Source organism: Podarcis bocagei, assembly GCF_964188305.1.
Source record: "Podarcis bocagei genome assembly, chromosome: 3".
Classification (NCBI taxonomy): Eukaryota; Metazoa; Chordata; class Lepidosauria; order Squamata; family Lacertidae; genus Podarcis; species Podarcis bocagei.
Window position 1 is genome coordinate 31,816,732 of NC_138127.1, and position 14,923 is coordinate 31,831,654.

Genomic DNA, 14,923 nt, shown 5'->3' on the forward strand with positions numbered 1-14,923 from the left:
GAGATAATTCTTTCACACTGTTGTTTGGTGCGCCTCTAGAAGTAACCTACAGGCAACCAAGGTGAGAAGAAAATGCCTTTGCTATGGCCAAGATAATATTTATTTCCCTCTCTCCCAGAGAGAAAAATACATCTCTTAAACTACTGTGTAGCAATATTCTGCCAGTGCCTCCAGTCACAATGAAAAGGACGATGCCCTAGATATAGCCAAAGTTCTTAGAATGATGCCTAGCTTTAAAGGTGCTTGTTGCCCATTTTTAAAATCTTAACTGTGTTTGCATTGCTTTTATTGTGCATTTCTTCACATTGTGGTTTTTCATGATTTCACGTGTGTGCATGCAGTTCTCTTGTATTCAAGGGTTTCCTCATTGCTTTTAGGGCAAGGACCAAGATATAGGGACGTTTCCCTTGCAAATTTGTATTGGATTCTTTCAATGGAAAAGCTGTGTGCATTATTTCCACAGTCCACAATCTACCAAATTGGGTGGGAGTGGGGGGGGAGCAGTGTGAAGATGGTTTTGTACGATATGGGGCTTTGTGAAACAGTCCAAGCTACCTGATATTTCTAGGTGCTGTGTCAGCCATACCCCATGCCTGCATATTGATTCTTTGGATTGCAACCATAATGCTTTACAATTTACTACTTTGGGAATCATTCTAAGCATCTGCAATATGCTTAGAAGAGGTTTAACCTGTTACTGGTTATCTTGGTCCTAAGCACCAGCATTATCTCAGCACTGACAACAATTGTTGTGAAGGGTGCAAACACTGCACTGCACCAGCTAGTGTGAATACTGGATAGCTTTGTTACTAACTGAAATGGAAACCGGCCTTTTAAATGTAAATTTGCTACAGTTTTGACCTGGAGCTAATGGAAGTTTCGTGCAATTTTGTCTCGCCTGTGAGCCAATTGCAGCCTATTGCTGATTAGGAGATATTGTTGAGCTCTCACTCTGAAATACGCATCCCATCAGCTTTCAGAGGGAGTCAAAACCTGTAATTTTCTAAAGCTTCAGCTCCTAATACTCAGCCATCCTTCATAAAGGAATCTTTGTGACAGCATTTATTTTTTTGCATTCAGGATTGCGGAAGAAGAAGGGAGGGAATTAAGTTTGTGTTGTTGTTGTTTGAAAAAGTAGAAAATTCAAGCAAGTCATGGCAATGTTTCTATATGTAACAGAGACTGCAATCCTGTGTGGATGGATGGTTGCAGGGTGGGGGGAGAGATGGGGGAGATTGTGAAGCCTAAAGTGTTTTAAGTAGTGAATATAAAATTAAGCTTAATTGTTTCCTTTCTGAGCAGCACTGTGTCTGCATGGAAACCATGGTAACTGGGACAGCATATGCTGGTACCTATTTCCTGAGTGATAACAGTGAATGTAGAGTAGGCACAGCTCTGAACAACAAAGCCTTGCCAGTTAGAGTTCAAAGACAGCATTCTCTGCACCCAAGGCAGCTGCCTTTCTTGTCCCATGCCACAAAAGTACGCTTCTTATTTAAGAGAAGCAGCATCTTTCATAAAGAACCTTCTAAATAGACAGGGATTCGAAATGATAATTTTGTACAGAGCTTGCTATAATATAAAGCTTTGATCTCAACCCCCACAAGAGAGATTTGGAACTTTATGATGCATTCCCACATAGCATGCTGGATGTTCACTTTGATTCAGATTGGAACAGGCTGGGCGTGTGTATATCCCATAATTCTGTGGCATGTTGAAAAGGAGCAGGATGTGCTCCTAGGCATGAGACCCAACTTTCATAGGACCTCCACTTTCCACCTCTTATATTAATGAAGCTCTGATATCTTAGAAGCATGGAGGCAAATCCAAATTTGAACTCTTTGGTGGATACCAACTGAACCAACTTATTTGCTCAGTTTTAATTTGTAAGTAGTGAGTATAACTTACCATAATATCTTGTCACCACTAGGGTTGCCATATGTCTGGAATTTCATGGACATAGCTGGGATTCGGCCGTTGGAAATAGCGCCTGGGCGGAAACCACTCTATGTCCAGGGAAATCAGGACGTATGGCAACAAAGGTGGGAAGTGTAGATTTTGGCAAATTTACTTAAGATTTTAGTGAATGCTATCCTCCTTCAGTTTTTCTTAGCTTTGTCAAAGGGATGACTAACTGTGAGAGTGAATCATTTATACCATTTTGATTAAATGAGAGATTCTACAGGAATATGTGTTTTACTTTAACTATAAATAGCAGCATGTTTATAATAATGTGCTAAAATAGCTTGCATTAACACTAAGATCATGGAGAAGATATCACATGCATTAAAATCCATTCCAACAGTCAAAACACTTAGCTGCATTCAACCCTGGGAATGTAGAAAGGAGGACTAGAATACCTGGCAGCAGTAACTGAATCCATTAAATAAGCATATGTATTTCTAGGCAGAGCAACTCAGTATCCTTAGTTGCATTGTGAATTAATTATCACAATAGTGCCTCACAGGCAGACTTCTCTGTTTAAACTATTAAGATGGAAGTGAATGCAAGTCCATTGAAAAAGAATGCAGAAACATTTGCCAAAAAGCATGAACTCCAAATGTAGGCAGTCCTACCAAGAGCACATTGAATGGTGCTTAGTTGAGCACTGAGCCAGCTAATGGCACAAAATGAATGAATGAGGATCAGATTGCAGTCTTCTAGCTAGGTGGGCTTTTAGATATCATTGGAATCTTGTGTCAAAAGCAAAGAAAAACGTTCCATTGTAGCCACTTGGTTATATAAATAAATAACTTTTTATTTATTTGTTTTATTCCTTTATTTGGGGATTTTTATCTTGCCCTTCATAAAAACACCACCCAGTTCACACCTTCAGGAAATCTAATTTTATGTATGTAAACACACTTGGTTGAAACATATTGTGTTGAAGGTCGTGTGAAATGAAATGAAAAACCTATTCTTGGGCGTTTCTTCTATAAGGGCTTGTTTATGCATGCAAGTCACTGCTGGTCATCAAGTGATGAACATGTATTTGTGAACCAATCCTTAAGAACACAGAATTTTCAGGAATTGACACAAATGTTTTGTCTGGTTTTCTTCATTCAGTGACTACCTGTTACAGAGGTATAAATTTATCCTTTGCCTCTCATCGCAATTGTATTCCAGAAATTTGGGGTTTTGAAGGTTAAAGAAATATTTATGTGGAGTCCGCAATTTTGATAATCTTGAAAGATGATATAAATCCTGTCACTAGTGCAATATCAGAAATTGTGTAATTAAAGTTTTTGCCCCCATGTACTTCCAATAAGCAGGGACGCGGGTGGCGCTGTGGGTAAAACCTCAGCACCTAGGACTTGCCGATCGCATGGTCGGCGGTTCGAATCCCCGCGGCGGGGTGAGCTCCCGTCGTTCGGTCCCAGCTCCTGCCCACCTAGCAGTTCGAAAGCACCCTTAAGTGCAAGTAGATAAATAGGTACTGCTTTATAGCGGGAAGGTAAACGGCGTTTCCGTGTGCTGCTCTGGTGCCGGTTCGCCAGAGCAGCTTCGTCATGCTGGCCACGTGACCCGGAAGTGTCTGCAGACAGCGCTGGCTCCCGGCCTCTAGAGTGAGATGAGTGCACAACCCTAGAGTCTGTCAAGACTGGCCCGTACGGGCAGGGGTACCTTTACCTTTTACTTCCAATAAGCAGACCTTCATTTTGACACCATCAAAATGGTCTCTGTGCCCTCCACCCTACCAACAGCCACTGCTGATCTCAAGATAGGGTGAGATTCTAAAATCACTTCCTTGCCTTCCTCTTTTCACTTTGGCTGAACTGCTGATCCAAGCACATATTGCCCTGATGCAGTTTGAACAGGAGGAGCTTCAAGATGCTTCTGATCTTCACTGGTGGGTGATTTGAACCAGTTTCTGAGCTAGCAGCATGTGTGCACCAATTAGTTAGATAACACGTGCATCAAAAGAGAAGGTAGAAGAGGAAAGGTTTGCATGCCGATTCCTTAATTTTCATTGTAAAAATGAGCAGAATAAACATACAACAACAATCCCTTTGAAGCAAGAACCATTATCCACTCTCTTAAGGCACTGTCATGTGCTTTGCTCTTATTTATTACCTTCCGATGAACTTCCTACTCACGTACTGTACATTATTTTCATCCAAACTTGAGCTGCACAATAAATCAACCTTCCTACCTTTGTTCGCAACCCATAAAACGTCTATAAAATAGTATTTAAAAAGCTGGCAGATGGCACACACTTGTACAACTGCAAAGCAAGATAAATACCATTCTGTTTGTTTTGGAGCATGGTAGACTGTTGGGGACTTATTGTCTCCATGGAAATAATGGCTTATAATAATGGTATGATAAGTAACATTTCAAAAGAGGAAATGCATTATCTCCGATTCTCAAAAACAGGGAGTTAATACTTGCTTTTTTAATGCAACTAGCAAATGTTTGGTTATCTACTATAGTGTATGTATTGTACAACACTGCATATAAAAGCTACCAACATATTTTTGACAAAGAGTGGTGTATCTATTTGTTGTAAAACTGCTTTCTTTTCCTTTCTGCTTTGATAGCACAGGGTGATTCCCCCCCCCCCTGTTGTTAGGGCTGATCTATAGTACGAACTGCACATAAACAGAAATAGATTGCAAACCAGCTTCAGCCAGCACACTAGCATGGATCCCTGCATGATTAGTGGTGGTGAACAGAGAACTCAGCTGCACTGGTTTATTTAAGTGTCATTTTCTTCAGTTAAGGAAAGTCCTACATCAATTAGTCACTCTAATGTCACATAAATACTTGCAGAATGGAGCAGTACGTCCTATTTCTCATATATTTTCCCACTACTTCTTAACACATCGCCAGAGCAGTATTCAGGTGCTGTTGGCTCCAGAATTTAGCATCTTCAGTGTCTATTTAAAATAGAGCAATTTTCTAGCCCTTAAAGATGTAAACTAGGTTCAAAAGTATGTGGGCAAAGCTTCAGAAGCCCGAAGGAGGACTGAGCAGCGTTTCTGATAGTTGTGACTTCTGGGTTTCCTATAGCTGTGATTTAATTTCAGCTGTTGTATTTTATTTGAAAAAAAAATGCAGCATCTAGGCAGATTTGAACTTAACTGCTGGTGTCACGATGCAACAAAATACACCTATGTGTGCTGTTTTCCTTTGTGCAGCTCTTCCTCGCCCCACAAAATGTGACACTGAATTGCTTTTAACAAGAACACATGCTTCCAAAAGCAACCTGCTGAGAAGAGCTTTGATTTAGGAAAGCTTTTCTATGTAATACTGTGGGTTATGAAATCTGATGGATGGCAACAGTCTACTTGGATTAGGACAGGATTTCATCCCTATCCTACCTCAGAAGGTTTTTGGATAGCCCCCCTCTCTCTGCTACTTTTCAGTACTTCAGGGACAGACAGATCCATTGGTAATATCCTATAGTCTTGTGTTCCCCATGCTCCCAAATGCAAACTATCCCCAGCATATTCAGAAGGCTGCATCTTCCAGGTCAGCACCATTGCTTTCAAGCCAAAACCCAGACCCCCAGCACATGCTTCCTAGCAATCAGCCACATGGTAGGATGGCATGGACATCATGCTTCTGTACATAGGCGCCGACTCCATGGGGCTTGAGGGGGCCCGAGCCCCCGCAAAAATTCGTTTGGGGGGCTCCACCCCCCCAATAATCTCCGGCGCCCCTCCAGCAGAGCGCCATCGCCACCCCTCCCCCAGCCCAAAATGCACAGGGTCGGGCTGCATGCCTCCTGCCCTCCCTCCCGAGCAAAAGCTCCACCCAATTTCCTTCGGAGCTGATTAATAGGCGCAGCACGCTCTCCCCTATTCGCTCATGAGGAGGCGGCGCCACTTTATTTGCATATTCATGAGCTTATTTATTATTCATGAGCTTTCCCGGCCCCCCCCCAATATTTTTTATAAGTCCGCATCCCTGCTTCTGTAGTCTATGAGTGGCTGGGTAGTAGTAGTAGTAGTAGTAGTAGTAGTAGTATAAGTGTCCTGTCTGCGTTGCTTGATTAAGGGCGAAATCATCACCATACTAGCATGCAAACTTGCCACTGATATTGTATCTGTATGTTTAAAAACAGCATTAAAGTTAGGCAATTGAAAGCCATTTCAAAAATCTCTGATGCAAGCACAAGTTTGGATTTGGTTAGGTGTCATTTCAGAAAAAATATATTAAGTATTAAATGTGAAAGGGCTTTTGGAAACCACAGAATGATCCTCCTTTCTTAACGCACCTGAAATCAGTGTGTGTCTCTCTCCAGCGCTCGCAACACCCACATGGCTTCCTGTGCCAGAGAAAAGGGGGCCAGTCAGGTCTCCTGGAGGATCAGAGCTTTCCCCAGTTTCCCAACTCCCTCCCTCCAGCTGCCTCTTAACTGCATGGTATTAATCTGAGGGCTGCAGGTTTTCCACTCTGTGCTAAAGCATTGAACAAGAAAAAAGGAAACCAAGCCAATTATGTTCTTTTGCTTAAATACGAAGCATAGGGACTGATATAACTTACTCAGTGAACTCTTGTGGAACAGGGCTAGCATCTATTTTCATTTTGCTTATAGTTTTCCCCCTATGACCTATAACAGGCATAGGCAAACTCGGCCCTCCAGATGTTTTGGGACTACAACTCCCATCATCCCTGACTACTGGTCCTGTTAGCTAGGGATGATGGGAGTTGTAGTCCCAAAACATTTGGAGGGCCGAGTTTGCCTATGCCTGACCCATAACAAGTAGCCCACACCAATTTTTAAGATACTTGAATATTGTGCTCATTTATCCAAAATCTGGAAATGGAAAGTACTCCAGATGCTTTGGGCTCCTTTGGGAAGGATTGGGTATAAATTTAATAAATAAATGAAGTCCAGATGGATCCCTGTCAGAATAGACTGTTCTCCTTTCGTCCCCCTCCAGTCAGAGGCAAGGGGAATGGTGCCAAAGCTACATCAGTCAAGAAATATTTTGTAGCAGAACTTGATTGCTCACACATTATTGCTTCCTCAGATAAATGTAAGGACAGCTTGCATGTGGACCCCCAACAAGCATTTGGCCCATTCAGCTACGAAAGGAGATTAGCATGGAGACAAAAGGGACTGTAGCTTTTGCCTTCCGTCATCATAGATCTTCACTTTCTTGACTTTCAGAAAATGCAGCTGTCCTTGAATGCATTAGCAGAATGCATTATCTACATAACCCAAGTCTGAAACATGGTGTTAACATTCATCCTGAGAAAAGTGTATTCAGTTTCAGACCTCATAGGCAGCAAACACTGTATGTAAATACAACCACAGATATCATTTCAGCAATACTGTGGTTATTCTATCTATAGACTTCATAGGGCTTGGGAATTAAGAGGTGTTCAATTGCTACCCAACCTTCTTAAACAAACAAACAAACTGCACAATCTCGCTAGGCCTGTGCTGAAGGGCAAATTAGTCCTCTCTCCTGTAACACAATTCTTTGTGTGATTAATTTGATATTAAGGGATGGTGGCGTGGCTTGGTGGGATAGAACCTGGTTTCCATGCAGAAAATCCCAGGCTCAGTTCCTGGTATCTCCAGGTACAGCTGGGAGAGATATTTTCCTGAAACCCTGGAGAACTGCTGCCCATCACTGTAGACAATATTGTGCTAAATGGACCAAAGTATGACTCCATATAAGACAGCTTCCTGTGCAATCACCTTATTTTTTAGGAAGAGCAATGTATGGTTTGAGTAATATTCATTCAGTTTCACAGCCTTGGCTTTATCACTTCAGTTCAGACACCTATGGCACACTCAGAAGCAACACAGCATTATATTCCATGGGTTTTACTCCCAGGTAAACATGTATTGGATCAGAGCCCTGGCATCAAACCTTTGTTTTTAAAAAAGCAGCTCTTTATCTTCTCTGGAGTGTGGCCTGAATTATGTGTGAGCAGATTCCAGCTGCTACCGCTTTCTTTCTCACAATGCCAATTATAGAAGCAGTTCACAGGGAAGGTGTCCAGCTATCGCCAACACAATTTGCAGCTCGCTGCAGCTTCTGGAGTCTCTTTTCCGCTCTACCAAGGGGAGAAAAAACAGGACCGCTTTCTTTCTCACATTGTTTAGCTCTGCAAATTTCAGATCTCACCTCAAAGCCAACAGTCTCTTTGGAGACGCTAATTTTAGAGCTGGATCTATAAGGTGCTGAACGTTTTCCGTTTCCAAAGAGAGGCAAAAAACTATTTTGGCAGTGAAAAACAGCCTGGTCTGTATAGTGACGGTTGTAGACGTTTTGCTATGAGTCAGAAAATCCAAGAAGCAATACCCCCCAGCTCCCAATAGAAAATAAATAATTCTAGCCTTGCGAATTTTGTCAGCCAATATCTGCTGCCTGGAGGCAGCCATCTTAGGGCTTCTTCTAAACTAAACCTTTGTGACGCTTCAAGTTGCTGAAGCCTTTGCTTCTTGCCCATGTCACAAAAGTCATGTGGGAGAAGCCCACAGTGCAACCAAACTGTGTGAAGCTGTGTTGGGACTCTCCCATATAACTTGAGGGCTTTAACATTACCTGTGCAAGCCCACCTTCTTGAGAAACTCCCTCAGCCCAAACTCCAGGGATAGGGAACTTGGTAGCTCTTCCAGATGTTACTGGACCACAAGTTCCATCATACCTGACCATTAGCTGTGCCAGCTTCTTCTAAAGGACTATGGGTTCCCCACTCTTCTTATAGGCTAACGGTCACATTTCAAAATACCCTGCAGTTGGCTAGTAGGATTCTGGGCTTCTTTCTCCCCTTACCTATTTCACTGTCTTTTAATCTACCTCTTCAGTTCTTACCATATTGCAACAGCTGCTGTTCCACTTTAACACCCATTCCTTTCCCCTGACCCATTTTATAGTTGCCTTTATTCCTGTCTCCTCTGAAGCATAAATCTCCTTTCCTCCTCAACAGCCTGGATACTCTCAATATGAGTGGTACCTCGGGTTACATATGCTTCAGGTTACAGACTCCGCTAACCCAGAAATAGTACTTCGGATTAAGAACTTTGCTTCAGGATGAGAACAGAAATCATGCTCCGCCAGCGCAGCAGCAGCGGGAGGCCCCATTAGCTAAAGTGGTGCATCAGGTTAAGAACAGTTTCAAGTTCAGAACGGACCTCCAGAACGAATTAAGTACTTAACCCAAGGTACCACTGTATCGTTGAGACACATTCATAAAGGAGAGGTAAAACCAATGAAAATGCCCAGGCTGGGAACCACGATGTTTACTTACAGGTAAACGCCATATAGAACACAGGCTTCCTCTACCTTTAATACCTTTGCAGAAGAGGGGCCTTCCCAAGATGCAGCTGTTGGTATTCCTTTTACTTTTTTTATAAGGCCATTGTGAAAAGGTCCAGAGGGCATGTCACTTTTTTAGCATCGAAAGGAAAATTATGCACAGGGAAGGCTGCTGGTCATTTTAGGGCCAATTTTCTGGTACATATTAAATATACATAGTAAACCACAGCCAAACAAAGGAAATAGAGCCAGGCAACAAAACAGGAACTAATGCAATTCAATCTGAATCAATATAGATTTCCAGTAAAGCATAGAACAAGATACAGAAGTTCAGACAATACAGCTCTTCATGGGTATGTGGCCGATAATAAAAAGGCATGAATTCAAAGACAAAAAGGCAGCAGCAGCAGCAGCAGCTATCAAGGGCTTCCATACAAAGAATTACAGCCAGTAAGCCAGTAACACATAGCAGAATTGTTTTTGGTTCCAAAACCATTTGTTTCTAACTTCCGTAATTACGCCAAAATTAAAAGAATGCCTACCCTAACTCAATTTCCCCCATTTGCTCTTTTGCCCCTCCCCCCCCTTTGACCAGACACAGGAACTAGACACACACTCATTTCTCAGAAGATAAACACATTGTAACTCTGGTTTGCTTTAATTATAACTATTTACAGAATGCAATGAGGGCAAGATATTCTGCAGAGCTCAGACCAAAGAAGATCAGATCCAGATAAAATGCATTTTTGTTGTCTGGGGTCTGCGTAACAGACAACTGCTTCAGAACAGATGACCTCCCACGCAGCCAACATTTTCCGATTTTTTTTAATTCTTAGGGTGTATTTGCAGATTTTGTTGAGATTTTGCCTCCTACTTCACAACGGCATGCCCTGGATGGTTGATGAACGCAACAGTGAGAGAAAAGGCAGATACCGTTTAAATAAGACACAGTTTATAGGTGTGTGTGCGTGTATGTGTGGAGAGGGAATCAGATGTGAAGTATTAAGAAGACACCAGCTTGGTCAGTCAAGATTTGGCAGGCATTCTTATCTAGGCTTTAGCTGCTTTTTGTCTTGAGGAGGAAAGATCTCCACCGCAAACGGGATGAAGAATGCTAAGAGATCAGTCACATCCTTCAATTCTAATGAGTATTCCTTTGCTATTTTCTCTGCAGTCCAGGTTTCCGGAGAGTAGAGATGATTATGGAGAAGGGTCAAGACTTCAACTATGGCGACTTTGCCTCTAGGAACAGACTGAATATCCAGGGGACCAAGATTGCCTACTTTTGTAAGTCTGCGTTCCTCTCGCTTAGAAGGAAGGCTTTCTCCTTTGTTTTTCACCTAGAGCGGGGGAAATTATATAAAAAATAGTTAGGTTTTAGTGTACAAGCTGCACCATCCGTTAAGGCAGGGGTAGGTAACATGGGAACTTCAAGACGGCGTTGGACTACAACTCCCATCATCCCTGGCCACTGGCAATGCTGGCTGGGGCTGATGAGAGTTGCAGTCCATATCTGGAAGGCCCCACGTGGCCTACCCCTGCCTTTTAACACTCCCCCTTTCAACAGAATGTAACTAAAACATTCTAAACCCATTTCTTTTCTGAAAGCAGGACTTAATTGTGCAATTAACCTTCTCTATTTGGCTTGCCTGGTGCCTGATTTGATGACTTTCATGGGCCAGGCAGAAAGGAGTTTTCTTCAGATTTTAATAGCTTTAAATGGCTGCTCAGGATTCTGTTAGCTCATAGGAGACGTTTTGCTCTAGGAGGCTTAGTTTGGCCAGAATCGAGGATACACTTCCACAGTTAATGCTAAATAACATTACTCCTGGTAAATGAGGGCCATGAAAATTTGTGTCCTGGGCTTTTTAGACTCGGTTACCCATGTACTATCTGAAACCCAAGGGGTGCATTGGTTGCCAGATGTGAAATATATCTGCATTATTTTCAGCTCTCCTACCCCACTACACTGCTATGAAAAAATGCTGTGACAGAGGATATGGTTTTTACTGATTATCCTGGGTAGAATGGCAGAGACTGGGAATGAGTTCTGCCTGAAACCCTGCAGAGTGGTTTCCTGTCAGTCTCAACCAGGGGTGGCTAACCAATCTGTTGCCCAATAACATCTGGAGAGACCACAATTATCATAATTCCTGACCATTGCCCATGCTGGCTTGGATTTATGGAACTGGAGCCCACCAACTTTGGAGGTCACTCTTTCCCTATCTTCAGATCCTGAAAAAATTATTATTCCCACTGAGCGCACTACAGTATTAAAATAAGCCTAAAAGCATGCGATTCCTTCCTCCACACAATTTCTCATTTGACATGCAAGCCCCAGCCTTCCAACCAATACACCCTTGGGTCAGTAAGCCCTACTGAACACAGAATGACTTGCTGCTGAATAAACATGTACAGGATTGTGATACTCACCCATTACCTAAACATGCTCACTTGCAATTAAGTCCTTCCTATTAAGTATGTTTGGGATTGCAGCCTGAGAAATCTCAGACAGATTCATCTAGGAACTATGGCATATTGACAGTGCCATCTTATGCATATTAAATCAAAAATAAGGCCCATTAAACTCAATTGGTATTGTATCATTAAGTGTATCATTGCAAACCAGAAAATCCAGAACCAGAGTACCTTCTTCCCATGGAAATAGCACAGGATTCTGCTGTATCTTTCTATCCTAAAATACACCAGAGAATATTAAATAATATCTGGTTTATACCTGGGCTTAGCATATGATTAGGAACACCAAAATGAATGGCAAAGGGAAATGTAAAACACAAGTAATAGCGAATTAAGTAAAATATGGAGCTATTCGGGAGGCCCGTGGAATATATCTGGATCAGAGGTCAGCAACCTAAGGCCTATGGGCCGGAAGCCACCTGCGGAGGTCATTTGACCAGCGTACGAGCTAGCCACAAACCGAACTGCCCACTTGTGCACTGCTCTAAATTGGCGCAGCGCGGTGTGGGGACTCACTTCCACAGTGCCAAAAATCATGTCTGCACATGCACAGACACTGAAAATCACGGGTGGGCGTGCAATCCTGCCCACGGAGAAATCTCCGTGGGACCGATACGGCCCAGGCAAGATAAACCTTGCTGACCCTTGATTTAATAGTAAAGGGACCCCTGACCATTAGGTCCAGTCGTGACCGACTCTGGGGTTGCGGCGCTCATCTCGCTTTATTGGCCGAGGGAGCCAGCGTACAGCTTCCGGGTCATGTGGCCAGCATGACTAAGCCGCTTCTGGCGAACCAGAGCAGCACACGGAAACGCCGTTTACCTTCCTGCCGGAGTGGTACCTATTTATTTACTTGCACTTTGATGTGCTTTCAAACTGCTAGGTTGGCAGGAGCTGGGACAGAGCAATGGGAGCTCACCCTGTCACAGGGATTCAAACCACCGACCTTCTGATCGGCAAGTCCTAGGCTCTGTGGTTTAACCCCACAGTGCCACCCACATCCTTTGATTTAGATAGATGCAAATGTGATTCCTGCATTTATATAATAACTATAATATGTTCGCATTGATAATGAGTTTAAAATATGTACACACACAATCCAAGAGAGCAAATGAGACCTAACTTTACATGGACAAAAACTATGACTATGCTTGTCACTGGTGTGTTAAAGTGCTTAACTGGCACCTGCATATTCCAAGATAACCTGACTCACATGCATAACTGGATCTTTGGACTCAACGTAGACTTCCTTTAATAATGTGTCAAGGTGGTCATCTTTTCTCTTAATCTCTTCTTGGAATCTGTCGGTGTCTAAGGAGTCTAAGGAGAGATTACAGAACACATTCTAAAGTTATATATTTCAATTCCCCTCCACCCTAGCTTAAGCAAAATATTACAACCCTCAGGAGAATAGTTCATAATGCATGTAAGGATACTCCTGAATTAATACACTCCTACTTTCACAACACACATGTATATATTCCTGTACACTTCAGGAAAAATGCTTTGGCACTAGCTTTGAAGCTCCCATTTCTCTCTCTCCCTGTTTCCTCACTAACGCACAAGATTATTAATAGTTCATCCAGACCAGTGTTCTATTGTCTACAGTAAGAGCGAGGAACGTGTGATCATCAAGACTACAACTCCCATAATCTCTGGACATTGGCCACACTGAATAATAAGCCAACAGCATCTGAAGAACCATATATTCATGCTAGGTGGGGGTATGAACCTGGATTTCCCCAGTCTGACACTCTATCCACTATCCCACACTGGCAAATACGGAGGCATCCTCTGCAATCACAATTCACTGTTTTAAGGGGCTCTCAGGAAGAGGGCATGTATCCTGGCTAAGTAAGCTAGTACCCACGGATACTCTCATAGACACTAAGAGTTTGCCATGTTAGAAATGGAATAAAATAAATATCTGATAGCAGACCAGAAATTCCTTCCTTCCCTATCTTAACAGGATTCATTGCAAAACTGGCAAATATCTGATCTGCACCCCCGTTGTTTTAATTTAAGTTCATGATGAACAGAAATCATGAGGGAGTGGGCAAAGCTTCGAATAACAGATGGTTAAGAAACCCAGCAAAACACTTGACAGATGTCGACATTGCCTTGCTTACTGCCTGGGCAGGGAACATGCGGCTCCACAGACGTTCATGCACTACAGCTCCCATCACTCCCCGATCGCTGGCTGTGGCGGCTGGGGCTGATGGGAATTGTAGGCTGGCAAACATTAAAAAAACATCCTGCTAGTTTCCTCCACCAGTCCAGGGAGACTACAGCTCCCAGCTTGCAAATCAGGCCGGTAGGCCGCGGGAATACAGCTGGGAAGAGCAAAGGACCGTGCGCGCGCGCAAGCCACTTCCAAATGTCCAGGGCGCGAGAGCCGGCGCTCCCAATGTCACCAGGGCCTTTCCTTGGGCGCTGTGTGTAAGCCGCCGCGCCTCTTGCAAGGAGGGCCCCCAGAACAGAAAACCATTCTGCTGGAGCAGCCGAGCAAAGGCGCCACAGGGCGGCTCAGGCACCCAACCCCCTTGCTTAAGCGGAGCGGCTGTGCGCACCGCGCCTTGGCTAACTCACGGTCTGCAGGCTGCGGGTGCCGCGGGGCTGGCGCGGGCTTGGCTTTGGCGATTTCCCGGTGGGCTCGGCTCTCCAGGTTGAACTTGCTGAACACGCGGGTCACCCTGGCGCCCATCATCCCGGCGCGCGGCCGCCTCCCACTTCCGAAAGCGAGGCGGAGACACGTCCTATTCGGGCATGCGCACCGAGAAGCAGGGAGAAACAGGGCGCCCCATGGCGGGCGGGAGGCCCCGCTGGCGCCGCCGGGAGCTCTGGGTAGACCGGCAGCCGGACGCATCGATTGCAGTTTGCTTTGCACTTAGTGGAAGGATATGTGGACATAGACTTACCCAAGGGAGGGGCAGCTGTCCCCCCTTAATCAATAAAAAAATAAATAAATATTCATAGCTAAGTGAGGTTCTTCCCCAACCCCAACAAAAATATATTAAAAAACAAGATATAACTATAACAGCAGTTGCAGATAGGTAGCCGTGTTGGTCTGCCATAGTCAAAATAAAAAAAATCCTTCCAGTAGCACCTTAAAGACCAACTAAGTTAGTTCTTGGTATGAGCTTTCGTGTGCATGCACACTTCTTCAGATACACAGTGTATCTGAAGAAGTGTATCTGAAGTGTATCTGATACACAGTG

The 14,923-nt window shown here is 43.6% G+C and overlaps 1 protein-coding gene across 2 annotated transcripts; it reads right to left on the bottom strand.

Moving 5' to 3' along the window:
• Positions 1-9,503: 9,503 nt before the first annotated feature.
• On the bottom strand, positions 9,504-14,454 carry NDUFAF4 (NADH:ubiquinone oxidoreductase complex assembly factor 4). 2 transcript variants are annotated; one of them, XM_081186769.1, is made up of 3 exons: positions 14,295-14,454; positions 12,919-13,016; positions 9,504-10,567 (listed from the first exon to the last, which is right to left on the bottom strand). In XM_081186769.1, exons 1-3 carry the CDS (start codon positions 14,410-14,412, stop codon positions 10,274-10,276), a joined length of 510 nt encoding a protein of 169 aa, XP_081042895.1. In that variant the 5' UTR covers positions 14,413-14,454; the 3' UTR covers positions 9,504-10,273. The 2 variants fall into 2 exon arrangements, with proteins under 2 accessions (XP_081042895.1, XP_081042894.1); XM_081186768.1 differs by having other exon boundaries at positions 12,919-13,025.
• Between the last annotated feature and the right edge of the window lie 469 nt (positions 14,455-14,923).

Bases quoted from the DNA above. Each gene is read 5' to 3' on its own strand.
- NDUFAF4 (XM_081186768.1), bottom strand. From the start codon at position 14,412: ATGATGGGCGCCAGGGTGACCCGCGTGTTCAGCAAGTTCAACCTGGAG. The intron at 13,026-14,294 runs GTGAGTTAGCCA...ATCTCTCCTTAG, and splicing joins GCACCCGCAGCCTGCAGACC to ACTCCTTAGACACCGACAGA. The intron at 10,568-12,918 runs GTGAGTCAGGTT...CCCCCGCTCTAG, and splicing joins CCAAAGATCCAGTTATGCAT to GTGAAAAACAAAGGAGAAAG.